General features: G+C 36.8%; 1 protein-coding gene across 7 annotated transcripts in view; it reads left to right on the top strand.

Moving 5' to 3' along the window:
- The window catches only part of EXOC2 (exocyst complex component 2), a 254,857-nt gene that overhangs the window by 99,931 nt on the left and 138,028 nt on the right, over positions 1 to 16,898 (top strand). For all 7 annotated transcript variants that reach the window (XM_081056234.1, XM_081056230.1, XM_081056232.1 and 4 more), the window contains exons 7-11: positions 186 to 266; positions 10,356 to 10,501; positions 10,638 to 10,719; positions 11,476 to 11,578; positions 16,598 to 16,716. In XM_081056234.1, the coding sequence (XP_080912360.1) occupies positions 186 to 266; positions 10,356 to 10,501; positions 10,638 to 10,719; positions 11,476 to 11,578; positions 16,598 to 16,716 (531 nt within the window). The remainder of the gene's footprint in view (positions 1 to 185; positions 267 to 10,355; positions 10,502 to 10,637; positions 10,720 to 11,475; positions 11,579 to 16,597; positions 16,717 to 16,898) is intronic.

Here is a 16,898-nt window from a genome sequence, read left to right as displayed (position 1 = left end):
AACCCTGAATAATTCAGACTGGTGTCTGCTACTTGCAGAGTTTGGCAGTTTTTGCATGTTTGTGTTTCTTTCTAGCAATGAAAATAATATGATCATTTTTAAAAGCTGTTTAAAAATGTCACTGATGTAATGTGTTCCCATCCATTAAAATAGCCTACATTTTAACCAGATTTTTTTTTTTCTAGCCATCCATCAAAAACTAGAAGCGGATGGAACAGAAAAAGTAGAAGGATCTATGACGCAAAAACTGGAGAATGTTCTGAACGGTAAGTTTTGTCATACTACCCAAAGCTATTTATGGCTTTTATAACAACCTTTCATATAGTTCTTGGATCTGGTTTCACAGAATAAGCCAGTGAGTTGTATTTGAGTAATTATTTCTACATAGTAATGATTTAATGAACATAAAGGGGATTAAACCATTGAAAATGAATGTTCTTTTTCTGTTTGTATTTTATTTATGATAAATCATAATTTGAAAACAAGCCAATACACTTCTGAAGAAGTAAAACTTGCTGCCATGAAAGTGACCAGTATATAAATAGCATCATCAAAGACAGAAAAGGCGGTAGCTAGGATTGTCATTGACTAAAAACCTGAAAAAACATCTTCAAGTTTCTACTAGTGTTAATGCAAATATATCAGCTACTAAAATAACAGATACTTAGGTGTCATTTATTTATTTATAACTTGCCTTTTTCCAAAATGAATTTAAAGCAGCTGCATATTTAAGAGTGTTTCTAACTCTGAGGCATTTTATAAAAATTATAGGCCAAGAGAAACTGACATATGCAAAATTTTGGGTTCCATCCACTCCTCCTTATATCTTTTGCCTGACATTCTAATTCCCAGGTGTGGAATTACCGTACCGATGTGGAAGAAACTCATCAGATGAATCAATTCCTTTTATAATATTAATGTTCTAAAAGTAAATTATCCTGTTTCATGCATACAGTAAACATTTGACAAGGAGCAGTAATGCCCAAAGGAGTCTCCTTATTTTTAAAAATAAGTATAGCATATGATTTCCCCATAGTAGGGTTAGGAAAACTTAAGAGCCATCACATCACATCCTTAGTGATTCTATGAATGTCGGACTATGTTAACAAGTTAGTTTTTGTACTTCTAGCTTAATTTAGTCCCATAAGCAAAGCTTACTGAGGCTTTTTATAAATATCTGTTCATAAACCTGGGATCTCTGATAAGAAAGTATTTTCTAGAAGGAAGCTTTACTTTGATATAGGCTTTCCTTAGTAGTAGAATTTGAGTACTTGGATTTTATCCTAAATTTATGAGTTTAACAGTACTTTATATATTTTTCCCTCTGGTTGTTGTTATTCTGTTGTTGTTGTTATTGTTGTGCCTTGAGATTTTACTTCGTTTTTGTCAGAGAACCAAGTGACCAACTTGGTTGAAATGAATATATTCTGAATTCGACCCAAATAAACATTTACTAAAGCTATTTCTATATTAGCATAGTCAGAGATATTAAGGTCTTGGCAGGATATTTTTTACTCAGTGATGTTATTTTCACTGAAGAAATTGTCATTAAATCATGATATCTGTAAAAAAAATGAGATTATTTTAGTAACTTTTAAAAGGTGATTTGTAAGAACAAGCTGACATAGTAAGTGTATCATTTTATCAGTAAAAGAAAATAGTTACTTCTTAAGGTTTTGAAAAACTAAGATCCCATTTCAAGTGTTAGATTTAGCATAGTGAGTTAACATAATTTTTTCTTTTAAGGAGCAGTTTAGAAAATCTTCCCTTGCAACTTAGAATATAGAATTTGTAAGGGAAATTATTCTATTTCTATTCCTTTATAACCACAAATATTTTCTAGAAATGTGTCATATTAACTTTGTACTGAAGTTTGCTCTTTTTGAATAAAGTTGGGCTTACCATAAAGGGTCACTTCTTTATGAGACTCTCCTTCAGGATTTTTGGTGTAAAAATTTCCCTTAAAATATATTCCTTTATAACAATCCTTTTTTTTTTCGAGAAACATTTTTTATCACCTTGGTGTAATGATATCTTATGATAAGGTTTTGCTAATTCAATTTAACCCACATTTATTTAAGACTGGTTGTGTAGAAGTACCGTACTCGGTCCATTGTGGGGTACACCCCTGAAGAGATGTGACTCCAGCCCTGCAAACATGTCCTCTGCTCACACAGGTGTGTCACAGTTACCTGAGACTTCAGAAGCTGTGAAATGTGGAATCAGGAAAATGATTATAGGAGTATCATGGACATTTTTTTTTTTTTTTTGGAGAGGGTGGAAGGATGAGCATAAATGTAGTTCAGTTTGCTTCGATTATTATTGCTTTAATCTTGTATATAATTACATACTAATATATATGCATTTCTCTTAAGTTATTTTAAAGGAAAGTTTTGAAAATTTTGGCAACCTTTCTCACTACAAATTAAATTTGAATGGATAACGTCAACTATAAGAAACTTAGTCCATTTTATTCAGCATTTATCGATGTTGAAGCCTTTCATTGAAATTCTTTTTTGTTTTCCCTGACATGTGTTTCTCAGATTTGCCTTTAACTTAACAATTCCTTCTTAATTTCAAGCCAGTGATGACTGTTATTTATATCAAATTTACATATGCAACTCTATTTTCTTACCTATTCCAAGAGTATAGAACAATGCTATCCAATAGAATTTCTGCAGTGATGGAATTGTAGCTATTGAGAATTTAAAATGGGGCTTGTATTGCTGAGGAATCTTAATTTTTAATTTTTATTAACTAATTAATTTAAATGGAACTAGCTGCACCCACGTGGCTAGTAGCTACTGTCTTAGACAGTGTAGTGTGTTTGCAGTGGCAGCTGTGGTGTTGACAGGGAAAACGTTCGCAGTGTGTAGTAAGGCTCACATGTAGTGTGTGCAGTGGCAGCTGTGGTATTGATGGGGAAAACGTTCGCAGTGTGTAGTAAGGCTCACAGTGTAGTGTGTTTGCAGTGGCAGCTATTGTGTTGACAGGGAAAACGTTCGCAGTGTGTAGTAAGGCTCACATGTAGTGTGTTTGCAGTGGCAGCTGTTGTGTTGACAGGGAAGACGTTCGCAGTGTGCAGTAAGGCTCACATGTAGTGTGTTTGCAGTGGCAGCTGTTGTGTTGACAGGGAAAACGTTCGCAGTGTGCAGTAAGGCTCACATGTAGTGTGTTTGCAGTGGCAGCTGTTGTGTTGACAGGGAAGACGTTCGCAGTGTGCAGTAAGGCTCAGGTGTTGCCGTAACCGTTCTATACATCTCAGCCCTCACCATAATTCTGTTAGCTTTGAACTATTGTCTTTGTTTTACTGATGAAAAACTGAAGCCCAGAAAAATCAAATGAGTTACCTAAAGTAATGCAAGTGTTAAGTGGCAGAATTGGGATTTATAGCTAGAAATCTGGTTCCAGATTTGTGGTGTAAACTACAGTAGACCTTGTTGTGCATGGTTTTGGTATGCATGAATTTCAGTTACGACAGTTCAGTGAAACAGACCTGTTTCCCAGCAACATCGTTCAGATTTCAGTCACCATGATGCATTTGCTATAATTGCATAAAGCACAAACTTGGTTACTAGCTCTTCAGTCCATAGATCACTGTGTAACTAACAGAGGCACATGTGATCAGTGACCAACTGTGTCTCCTCCAAGTGTGTGTGGTGACTCATCAGTCCACATGTGTTCTCAGATCACACGCAGACAGCAGAGTGCGTAGTTGTGTGGCCTTCTTGTCTCCCAGAGATAAACTCACATCATTTTACAGAAATGGATAACTAAAAGAGGGGATTGGACCAGAAAGATGAAAGTGCATCATGATAACAGTGTAGGCAAAAGTCAAACGTAACGTGATTGAAGTTACAGAAGGAGGAGTCACAGTGGGGATGTGGACACGGCTGTGCTGGAGGGCTCAGGCTGGGCAGCCAGAGGACCGTGGCGAGGCACAGGTACTGCTAGCATGAGGACAGTGTGAGGGAAAATAAGACGACGCCTGAAGGAACCCCTAGAGATAATCCATGACCCTGAAAGTTCAAAGGATAAACTTAGGAGTGTGATAATTGGTCAAAGCACAGAAAAGGTGTTTGACACATTATAAATTTTACAATCAAAAAAGAAGGCAATCAATCTTGATATTTTTTTCACAAAGAAACAGAACACTTAAATTTTCAATGTTTCTAATGTTTTAAATAATAGTGTATGAAAAATAACAGTTTTACTGCTTTTTATATTCTTAATTTTAACCAAACTAAGTGAGGTTTTAGTGTTTCAACAAAAATTTTTAAAAGGCACAGAGCAGTCGTACTTCCCCATTGGTTATTAAGATTATTAACAGTTTGAGTTTGCACTGCGGTCCTTTTGTGTCCTGCACACCGTGCAAAGTGAGGCCTGTGCCATAGGCCTGTGCTATGCGTGCCGTGTGCTATGCCGTGTGTGCCGTGTGTGCTGTTCTGGCCGCGCCGCGCACCACGCCATGCCACCTCCAAGAGGACAGTACTCGGGACTGATTCAGAGGCAAGAGCTTTAGTTTGTGCTCTGTAAGTGTTTATTGAGCACATGTTAGACTATCACAGGGACATGAAGATAAAACTTGAGCTTTACTTCTAAGGTTTTAGAGTTTAATGGGAAACACAGGCAAATAAGTGGGGATTAAATTGTGGCACGATAATACCCTGCTGGTGTAATCCTGGGTACGTCCGGAGATTGCACAAGGACCCTGAATAGAAAAAATGCAGTGGAGAGAATATCAGGGGAGGCGTGCGTGAGTATTAAAAGTGGACTAGGAAGTAGCCAGGCGAGCAGAGGTTGGTAGGTGGGCAGCTCCGTGGATACAGGTGGTCCCTGGCAGAGCAGGCAGCATGAATGAAGAGGAAGGTGCCAATTGCAGGAAGGAGCTTGGCTGCCCTGCTGGAACCAGGACCCAGCGTGGCTGCTGTGCTCATGACAAGCCTTCACTGTAGTATTGTGCAGTTTGTCTTTATCTTGAAGACTGGGCCACTGAAGGATTTTAAATAAGGGAGTGATATTCTGAACTTTTTATCAAATATTCTGCCATTTGTATAGAGAATGCAATAGAAAGGAGCTCGACTAGAGACAGGAATAAAAACCAAGTAGAAGTGTATAGTTTTAAGAGTGAAGTGCTGAGAACTTTTAACCAAAACGGAGGTGATAATGGTTGAGTGAATGGTAGATCAGAGGTGTTAAGGAGATGAGAAAGGCAGTATTTGGTCACTGGTTGCTGTGAGAAGAAGAAAAAGGAAGTGGTCAGTGATGGCCTCAAATGGAGGAAGGAGGAGTGGGTTTGGAGCGTGAGGAGAAGAGAGGGAAAGACTTCAGTTTGATTTATAACATGTTGCGTTTGAGATTACTGAGGGATGGCCCATGAATGACTTTATAGCTCTCAGTACTCCTAGCTGTGTCACAATGAGCAAGTCAAATAACGTCTTTGTGCTTCAGTTTTCTGCACTATAGATGGGGATAAAAACCTGTCTTATGGGAACATGAGCAGGTTTAAATGAATTAACAATTAACACGTGTTTAGAATAAGAATTTGAAATAATTAATACAAAGTTTTTAGACTAGCCCCTCATGTAGAGTAAGTACTCAATAGTGTGTGTCTAGTATGTCTTTCTGCCACCCCCTAGGGCTTCTAAAACCTCCTTGTAGGTTTTGAGGAGCCCAGAGACATTGAACTGTTTTGTCTCCCACCACGGCATCTTTATTCTTTAAATCCCACCTCCTCAGGTCTTCCCAGAGGCAGGTAAACTGAGGCTCTGAGATTGCATTGCCATCCTGGGAACCTTTTCTCCACTGCCCTCCATGACGAAGCCCGAGCAAACAGCTAGCTGCCTGGCCTTGGGGAATTGTTCCCACACCCTAGCCCAAGTGTGATGTCCTCCTGCCCATTGCCCTCCTCAGCTGTGCTGTCGGGGCTCATCCAAAGGCCGATCCTCAGAGCTCCTCTCAGCGACTAAGGCGGTCTTCATGCTGGGATGTCTCAAGAAATGCTCTCATAGTATCCCCTGAAAACTGCAGGGCTGATTGAATTACCTCCCCCAGGAAAACAGGAATTCACCTCTGGGATGGCTCTGAATAAAGGACTTCTTTGTGATGCGTTAATTCATAAACAAAATTATTGTATGTCTAGTGAAGATATATGTAAAGATTACTCTTGAGCGAGCAGATCTATCTTCAGATATAGATATGGGAGTCCCAGTATAGGGATAGTAGTTGAATTAACAGGATTGAGTGATTTCACCCAAATACTATGTGTAAATTTTAAAAGAAAGCCAAGGACTTGAAACACTAAGGAGTATCAGATTCAGGTTTATAAAAAAGAACTGACTTTTTTTTCAGTGGCATGATGGTAAACGTTTAACAACTGGCATTCCAAAATGGAGAAAGAAACCTCCCCCTATTGTTAGCATTTCCAATATGTAAATTCTCCCATCATGATTAATTTCAAGCTGCCAACCTGACATTAGTGAATCGAAGCTGAGAAGAGATGGGAACAGTTGGTTCTTGTAGTAGTGTCAGCTGACTTCTGCTCTTTCCTTATCCCTAAGGCTTTTTTCTAGGTGCTTTATTGGTGCTGTGTAAATCCAGTGTCATGCACAGCTCTGTAAACAAACACCAACCCTCAGTAATGACACTATTCATGCAATATCATTATTGAGCAGATGGCAACCTATCTAGTCATGTTTTGGTATTTGTTAAGAAAAACTGAGAACACATACAGTAGGTTGTTAGGTCTCTGTGGTCCTGGTTTGTTAGGAATTTAAGTAGACATATTAAAGTTACCTATTCTTGGGATAAATTGTGTATGTGTGTGGCAGGGCACTCCTTCCATCCTCCCCACAATGCTTACCACAACTTACATCAAGCAGAGTGCACAGGTTACAAATTAACTCCTGTGATATATTTTCTCAAGTGTCGGTGCCATGAAAAGGACCAGTAAGTTCCCTTCGAAATAAGAGAAAGCGTGTTCCCTTTAAAACAAACATTCTTGAAATTATAAGACAGCATTAGACTTACTTGACTAGTTTTTCTGATGAGAGGAGTTGCTGGCATGATTAAGTTTTTATTTCTTGTTGTTAATAACAGGACATAAAATGAACGGGGACGTATGAGTGTGATTGGTTGGTGTTCAGTGCTGCAGTGACTTTTCTTCCCATCTTTTCCCCATCTTTACTGAGATACAATGGACACACAACATTTTGTAAAGTTAAGGTACCCCCTGGTAATTTGAAACACTTAATGTACTGCAGAATGATCACCGTAGTTTCAGCTAGCACCTCCGACACTTCATATAATCCCATTTCTTTTTTGTGGTGAGACATTTCAGATTTACTTTTAGCAAGTTTCAAGTGTATAATCCAGTATCGTTAACTAGGTCCCCAGAACTTACTCATCTTCTTACTAGAAGTTTGTTCTCCGATCAACCTCTCCCTATTTTCCCCCAGCCCCTGGAAACCTCTATTCTACTCTCTGTCTCTCTGAGTTCTCCTTTTGAGAGTCTACATGGTGATACTATATAGTGTTTGGCTTTCTCTGTGTCTGACTTACTTCACTTAGCGTAATGTCCTTAAGGTCCATCTTACACTGGGGAAAACGGTCCTGCTCAGTCAGCCCGACTACACTGGTGGCGGTCTCAAGTGTCATTACAGCAGCATTGTTGGTAGTGCTTGGGGGTACATCTGTAACTGAGACGATGGCAGTCACTCTCCGGTGCTTGGTGTGGAGACAGTCTCCTGGTGAGGAGGAAGGACCAAGTTTCAGATCTGAACTTGCCCAGGCCTGGTAGTTGTAATACCCGGATTTATTCTGTAACTTGTAAGACCACAGTCATGGTTTTCACGGCCACGTGATTGTTCAATTTGTTCTGTGGTTAAACCCTAGATGTTCATACCTTACAGTTCGGTGTTCTCAGGGTGAGGAGGTGGAGTGAGTATGTGGCTGGGCTGGCGTACAGGGGCATTCTTTTGGGACACTTGGCAGACCCCTGGCTGATGGCTCTTGGTGGCATCCTTCACTTGTGGACAACGCTACTGAGTTTAGCTGTTTCACTTTCTTTCTTTTAAAAAACCATTAATTTATTGGGGTGACATTGATTAATTACATGTAAATTTCAGGTGTACAACTTTATAATACAACACTGTGTGCTACCCACCCACTTTCATTTTCTTACCATGTTTCCCCGAAAATAAGACCTAGCTGGACAATCAGCTTTCATGAGTCTTTTGAAGCAAACATTAATATAAGACCCAGTATTACATTGTATTGTATTGTATTGTATTATATTATATTATATTATATTATATTATTAGTTACATTATATTAATTATATTACATTATATTACATTATATTAGACCGGGTCTTACAGTAAAATAAGACTGGGTCCTATATTATATTAAAATAAGACCAGGTCCTATATTATATTACATTATATAAGACCGGGTCATAGTAAAAGAAGACCAGGTCTTATATTAATGTTTGCTCCAAAAGATGCATTAGAGCTAATTGTCCGGCTAAGTGTTATTTTCAGGGAAACATGGTATTAGCAGCCCTAGAGAATAAAGACATAAAATGCATTTTGCAAGCTGCTACTAATTTTTATCTGGTGTCACAAATCTTGATTTCACTGCTCTCATTTATTTTATTACTGGATGTAATTGTCCAGTTATCAAAGAGTTATGCACTCTCAAGATTTTATTGTGAATGCAGTAAAATTCACAACAGAATAATAATTTATAGACATAATTTATAATTTTATAATTTATAATTTCTCTGCATAAATGAAAATTCTCTATACATACATTTCTGTATAATTTTATAGTTTATAATTTCTGCCTATAAAATTTCCTCTATAAAATGTTTATATTTAATTATAAGTGGATTTTTTACCTATGCTTGTTTTCATACTTTTTAGAGGTATTAAAATTATTAGTTGGTATTTTTCATTATCTTTAAAATAAGATGAGAAAAATCTAATTCTGAACTCTCATACTTACTGTCCTAAATTCCTTGTATATTAAAAAGAGTGCTTAGGGATGTAACATCTACAGCTCACACATAAGTAATCAATGTTTTAAAAATATTTAATTTCATTCACATACCTATTCATCTATGAAGTTCTAATTCATGAAGTTTGTATTTTTATGAGAAATAAATTATAATAATTTTCTTTGAAGAAAAAAAGTTTTCACCTTAATCAGACTTCAAATATTCATTTAGCCACCATTATGTGGTTTGGTGGCAAGAAAAAAGTATGTTTTTTCTCACAGTAGAAATTTAGTATTCAACATTAAATAGAATGTGGTGAAAGCAGCTATCTTGACAAAACAAAGTTTTTATATCAGGCTTTTAAAATTTCAACAAAATTTAAACATTATTTAGATAAAACAATTATGTTACAAAGACGACTTTTACCAGGATCAGGCCACCCACCGTGTGGACTAGAGAATATGGCATGCAAGCCACCCAGGGAGACTGAGGTAATTTTTTCATCTTTGCTTAAAGTATAGTCACCAGACCAGATAATGTAGAAACTTTTTATGAGCAGTGATCAAACTGCCCGAAAGAGTTTATTCTTTTTCTCCCCTTTCCTTGAGGCTAATTAAGATAATTCACGAGTTGAAAAAGTTTAACTATTTTTGAGCACAGTAAATTTCGCTTTAGATAAAGCTACTCTTCCATTACAGTGATTCATCACAGCGATATATATGTATACATATACATATATATATAAAACATGTCCAGTTTGTGTATAATATTATAAAAATTAACCGATTTAAGAAATACCCATTAATGGTGATATGTTCAAGTTTGTAAAGTGCTTATGTAATTTTTTATGCCTGCTACATAGATAATTTTACCACGAAATAGGATTCGTTGTAAAATATTCATTTGAACAACTTTTCTGAAAATATTTTCCTTATTTTGTTTATTACCACATAATGTAGATACTGAATCCAGGGAATTTAGTGTATGTGTGTGTGCACATGTGTGTAAATGTGTGTGTCTTAACCTATTATCTGAATTAATGAAGTAACCCAAGGGCCCATAGTTGCTATAAAATTTAGAAGAGCAGATAAAAGTAGGTTCACATTAGAGAATTTATGTGGGCCTGATAAATACGGTTATTTTTAATTGGATACCATTCTTAACATATGAAAAGATTTACCAGGCAAAATGGAAATTGTACTTTAGCAAACCATGAAAGATCTCCCATATAGCTAACTTTTGAAAAAGTTTTTAACGTAAAGCCATAATAGCAGTCAATCATTTTCTTTTGTCCAGTTATATACTTCCTGAATAAAATCGATTTTTAGCTAAGTTTTCTTCTTTCCTTTTAAAATAGGGGCAAGCAATACTGCAGATACATTATTTCAAGAAGTGTTAGGTCGAAAGGACAAAGCAGATTCCACTAGAAATGCACTCAATGTGCTCCAGCGATTTAAGTTTCTTTTCAACCTTCCTCTGAATATTGAAAGGAATATCCAAAAGGTATAGTCCATATTTATGTACCAATGGTTATAGATGTCATAAATTTTAAAGAGTTGTTAAGGCTTTTTTTAAATCTTAACCAAATGTCTTCATTATACTTTACTGACAGTCTCGAAAATGTTTCTTTATTTTAAAGGGTGATTATGATGTGGTTATTAATGATTATGAAAAGGCCAAGTCACTCTTTGGGAAAACGGAGGTGCAAGTTTTCAAGAAATGTAAGATTTGTTTATTTCTTTAAGATTTTCTACTCTCCTTTTACAGGAAGAATGTGGAATGTATTCTGCAAAGAATGTTACTACGTGTTTTAGTTTTTGTTTATATGGTGCTGTTTTTAAAATGTGAAACAATTACCTCAAAAATAACATTATGGCTTTTCTTACTACAATGTAGTGAAAATCAGTAACCATGACTATAGGATAGGTTAGTCTTGGTCATTCTTTGCCACTTATAAACCATGATGTTATTAAAAAATCTTTTTTACTGGAAAGAATCAATTGTAGATATTTTATGGAAATGGACACCTACATTTTAATCTTCCCTCTTCAGAAAGGGCCATATATTTATGAATTGTAACCCTACATTAAAGTAAACTGAACAACTTTTGAAATGATCTCTAATGCCAGAGTAACAGAAAAGAAGAAAAGCCTAAAATCCCTTGTGGTAATGCCATATCAACTAGGAGAAACATCACAGGCCTTTATTAAATCTGTAAATTCCAAATCCATAAGGACTGAGAAGAATTAATTTTATTTTTATTGTGGTAAATTTACATTTAGTGAAATGCACAGACCAAGCCACACACCCACGTAACTCACACCCTCGATAGAATGTTTTCATCTCTCCAGAAAGTTCCCTTGAGCCTCTTCTCAGTCAACCCCTAAAACCCCCAAAGCAACCACTGCTCTGCTTTCCATAATCTGGTTTTAAATTTCCTTTCTGTAAATCTTGTATATTTTTTCATTTTTTAATAGATTATGCTGAAGTAGAAACACGGATTGAAGCTTTAAGAGAATTGCTTCTGGATAAATTGCTTGAGACACCATCGACATTACATGACCAAAAACGTTATATAAGGTAAACCGCCTGTAAGAATTTTCACAAATCACATATGTCTGTATAGTACTAAACACTTCGTTTAACTCTTACAGCTAACTTGGGGGAAATTAGGAGACCGATGAAATGGTGAAAGGGAAGACACTTAGGGGTACCTCTTGTAGGGCACCAGACTCTTGTATACCATTGAATTTACAAGCACTCACTCCAAAGGTAAGAAAATCTTGCCCGTTTGGGAGGGAAAAGTAGCCTCATTGCTTAGTCACCTCTTCCTCCTGCTGGACAAGGGCTTGCCTCATCTAGCGGGATGTACTCTGGGTGTTGTACTCTGTGGGCACCCACAGGCCACAAGGCAGGGGCTCCCTTTATGGGCTAGAGTGTAACACTGTCACACACTGTGTGGGAAATTCCTCATGACACAAGAGTGGGCTGTTCCTCAACAGTAGAGAAAATTCTGAAAGGTTTTAGTTTTGAAAAGAAAGTGGGAGACTTTAAAAAAAAAGCAGTAATACTGAAAGTGGTGGACATCACGGGGTATGACAAGGAGGCCTGAGAAGGAGCTAGTATAGCATAATGGGAACTAGCTGTTCACTTTGGGTGACTTAAGTTTTTTTTCAGTTTACTCATCTGTGAAATGGACATGCTAACACAATCTATGTCTCAGGGTAGTTGCAAAGATAATCACGGGTACATTTAAGAATTTAACATAGCACCTGGCACATAATAAGTAGTCAATAAATTACATGAATATACCCGGGGTGCCAAAAGCATGTATAAACATGACTTGTATTCATCTTTTGTTATTGGTATATATTATTACAATTTTAATACAGTTTTTTTCCTTTCTTAAAATGTGTATACATTTTTTTGGCATCCTCTGTATATAATGTTACATATAGATGGTGTTTATGACACGATTTGGAGACAAAGCATATAAATTACAAGATTTTTGTATCTATGACTTAAAAATATTAACTGTATTTTTTGCTGCCATATTTTAAATGTGATCTTTGTTCTCAGAATAAGCTGCTTTTTCAGACTTAGTACCCTTACTCTTTAATTAGTGAAGTTTATTGAATATTCCTTAGTTATAAAATGATAACAGAATACGTATATTGATTCACTTGACTGTCATCACTCATTGGAAAGAGGTCTGGTCTGAAAGCTGTGTTTGCACTTGTGGCCCTGTGTTCCTGGGGTGGAGGAGCACAGTAAGAGCAGAGCACTGTCGTGGTCCATACGTGGGTAGTGCCCAACAGGTAGTGCGGAAGGGAGCACCAAATTGGTTGCTGCCACTGGAGCCCTTGGGTGTGCCCGGAGCCATCCATGCTGGGTTCACCTTGCACATTTTGTCCAGCCCCGCCCCTGCCCCTCCCCTGGGCAGGGTGTCTGTGTTACTCTCCTGACACAGCTGAGGAGCCTGAAGCTCAGGTTTACCGCTTGTCTGACCATACAGCTGGTAGGAGGTTTCGTTTGCCTACTTTGTACTTTCAGAGTCTGCCTCTGCTTTTCTCTAACTGCCTTCTTAAGAAAGACTGCATTGGGGGATTTTTCTGGCTTGTAGAACTGTAGAAATTTAAAGCTGGTAACAAACTACACATTAGTTATCTGCTTTTTAAAAAAACAAAACAAAACATAAAAAGAAACAGTTCCAGGAATGTTAATCATCTTGTGTTGGATACAGTTGATTAGCGTCTTGTCTGTGTTCCGATAATTTTGCTTCGTATTTATTTCCCTGTTGACATTTATTCTATTAAATTTGCTGATAGTAATATGATAAACCTTGAGTATGATTTCTTTAGGTGGTGAATTACCATTTATATAGGTAACTAATGTGCAGTTCTTATGATTAGTTAATTTACTGGATATCATTTAAAATATGGTAGGTGTTAAAAAAGATTATTTTAAATGATCGATTGAAATGCTTTTTTCGCCTGTTATTTTAAAGGAAAAAGAACATCAATAAAACTATACGATAGTTTACTCATTTTTTAATCATTTTATTTTTGATGCTTTGAGAAGACACTGAGCAATTCGATTATCCTTTGTAAATTAAGTTTTTAGTTATTAATAAATAGGAAAAATAACCTCACAGCCAGATCAGATATCTGTTGGACTTTGGAATCTACGATGACAAGTGCTGTGAGCACCACGAGGGGTAGAGACAGCTTTCATCCACAAAAACACCTCTGTCACAATAATTTAGTGGTTACCAGAGGGTAAGGGGGTGGGGGGGTGGGTGATGAGGGTAAAGGGGATCAAATATATGGTGATGGAAGAAGAACTGACTCTGGGTGGTGAACACACAATGGGATTTATAGACGATGTAATACAGAATTGTACACCCGAAATCTATGTAAATTTACTAACAATTGTCACCCCAATAAATTTAATTAAAAAAAAAAAAAGAAAAATAACACACACAAAAAAACAACAAAAAAAAACACCTCTGTCAGTTCTCTTACATCAGGGGTGTCCAAACTTTTTTCAACGTTTTTCACCAAGGGTCATATGCGGTAAAATATACAAACAGCTGGGCCACTCACTCAAGGTGAAGTACGTATTGCCTCACCTGGTTTATTTAAGTAAACTAAATATATTTTTGGAATTTGCTGCAGGCCAATAAAAAGGCCCGCGGGCCACAGTTTGGACATCCTGTCTTACATAATTGAAGTTATGCATGGTATGAGTGAAAATCAGGTTACTACTGTATTGTCTTACTTTGGTTCTCTATCTAATTAAAAACTTTTTGATTATGTTTTGCTCTCCTTATTCTGTCTTGATCCTCAAAGCTTTAGCAAGAAGCAAAATTCTACGTACCTCTTTCCATGTCAGTGTGATCCTATCCCTGGTTTGTTAAAAATCATGTCACAATATGGCTAAAAACTTTTAATTCTTAAATTTTAAAATAGTGAATCTATATTCATCAGCATTAACATCTTTTAACTTTTTTCCTTTAAAAAGTCTTTTAAAAAGTGTTTCTTTAATACGCAGTTTTAAAAGAAATGGCAATAACATGTATCATGTTCTAAACAGATATCTTTGAAATGAAACTACTTATTTTTAAGCTACTTACTAAAAAAAGGAAATGAAGAAACTCACTGGGTTAAATCATTTCACCAAGCAAAGGCCTAGCATAGGTCGTACCTTTGAATGGAAACACTAAAATTTCTGAGAGAACGTATTTATCCTCTTTTATAAAACGTTTTTCATGTAATACCCAGTAACAAGACAATAAAAAGGGGATTTGAATAAATTGTGCAAGAACCTAGTCACTGTCCTACGGAGACTTGAAATTTTAAGTTACTAAGCAAAAAAAGCTTATTGATTTCTCTTGCTGTACTGCTTGAGAAAGAGTCCTTGTAGTGAATCGTCTGTGTTCCCTCTTCATCAGTTTAAGAATTAAAAGGAAACAGCTTTCCTAAAAGAATATTCCTGTAATGAATGAAAGTGTTAGGAGGAAATGTTGGAGAAGTATTTGGAGGCAAAACAACCTCGTATCTAAGGAGAATGCTAAGACAAATTCTCCCCAGCAAGAAAGATTAAAATCACATATTTTCGGAGAAATGACACAACATATTATTTGTCATATTTACATTCCAGTTAATAAAAGAGAAAAGCCTTGTGAGAGAGGAAGAATCAGATTGGGTTTTGAAGTGAATTATTTAAGCCAAGCTAAATGTCATTTGTTAGACTGTAGTTTTCTTCTCTGGATGTTGTTAATTGATTTGTCACTTTCTCAGTACATACACAGCCTATTCGTAGCCTGTAAATAGACGGTCACAGGCAAGAGGAGAAGGGCGAGCTTTCAGGGCTGTCTATGGGTCAGCCCCGTGCAGTGTGAGCGCGTAGTTTCAGGGGCCCTTTTGCAGGATAATCAAATCCCCAGCTCTCCTCAGAAACCAGACTTTCTCCATTAGCCTGTGAAGGTCAGGGTCAGGGTGGATAGTTCCTAAATGTGATGTCAGATTTCTTCTCAGCATTTCATTTATTGCTAACTTACTACAAAATGTTTCTCCTCTAATTAGCTGCTAATTGAGATGGCTATGAGTAAGGAAATACCCAGTGGTGGAGAAACATGGGAGAGAAGCATAAGGTGATCCCCTGAGTGATTAAGATTTGGCTAGAGGTCACAGCTTGTAACCATTAATTAAAATTTACCATTGAACAAAAATCTTTAACTCCAAGACAACAGGCAGCTTATTGTTTAAGAATAATTTTAAGATAGTAATTTCAGCTTTTGGGTTTATTTATATTTTGACTTAACTTGTTGTATTTATATATTTTGTGAGGGTCGAATGCCAAATTTTGAATAATATTCGGCAGAAATTTTTCAACTGAAATCTATTTCAGTTGTCTGGGTTTAGATATTTTATGTACAAAGAAGACTTAAATATTTTAAGACCTACATTAAAACTACGTAAAATGCCATCTATGCTGTATTTTCTAGAAAAATATTTTCTCAGTCATGAATGAGAATTTAGACAAAGAAGTGAGTGCTTGTTGTCACCAAATCTCTTCATGTGATAAAATGGCCTGAAGTTTCAGGAGCTTGTTTTCATTATGTAGAAAACAGCATCACACTGCCATCTAGTGGCTGTATTTCATACTACAAAGGAATAAAAAACAAAGCGCAAAAATACTCACCAGGTGTCCTCTGCTGGTTCCCACTTGTTTGCTGTAATGACAGAACTAAGTAAAAACACTGTGAACTAAATATAAATGCATGTGAACGTAAGTTCTCATTAAGTGTATGGGATCATCGTAAGTTGTCTTTGTCTTCTTGGTTGTCTTTTTATAAAGTCCTAATTTAAAAAACATGCAGCTTTATTGTTGTTTGCTAGCTGCATAAAGAGAAATTTGAATATATTTCACTTGGAACTGGACATTAGAAGCTAATGTTGACAACTGCTTTACTAATTAATAAAATTTCCGATTTTCTTTAAAAAAAACGATGTTTCTGAAGTATGCTAGCTGTCCTGTCCTTACTCGGGCTGCATAGAGGAAGCATTTGTGGTCAGCTCTGGCTTGCTGTTTCAGGTACCTGTCTGACCTTCATGCGCCAGGCGACCCTGCATGGCAGTGCATCGGAGCTCAGCACAGCTGGATCCTGCAGCGCATGCACAGCTGCAAAGAGGCCTGCGTACAAGAACGGAAAGGCAAGGCCACTTCTCCTCATACCTCATGCAGGGCCTGTGGTCACTTAGACTACTAACGGGGGGAGAAAACTCTTTTAAATATGCCTGTTGTTATGGTTAACTGGGAGCTTTGGTTTAGAAAACAGTTTAACTTCCATGGGAAGCAACATGACGTTAGAATTGATGTTGGTCCTTGATGAATG

The sequence above is a fragment of the Rhinolophus hipposideros genome (assembly GCF_964194185.1).
Source record: "Rhinolophus hipposideros genome assembly, chromosome: 8".
Taxonomy (NCBI): Eukaryota; Metazoa; Chordata; class Mammalia; order Chiroptera; family Rhinolophidae; genus Rhinolophus; species Rhinolophus hipposideros.
This window is presented reverse-complemented; position numbering and strand designations above follow the sequence as displayed.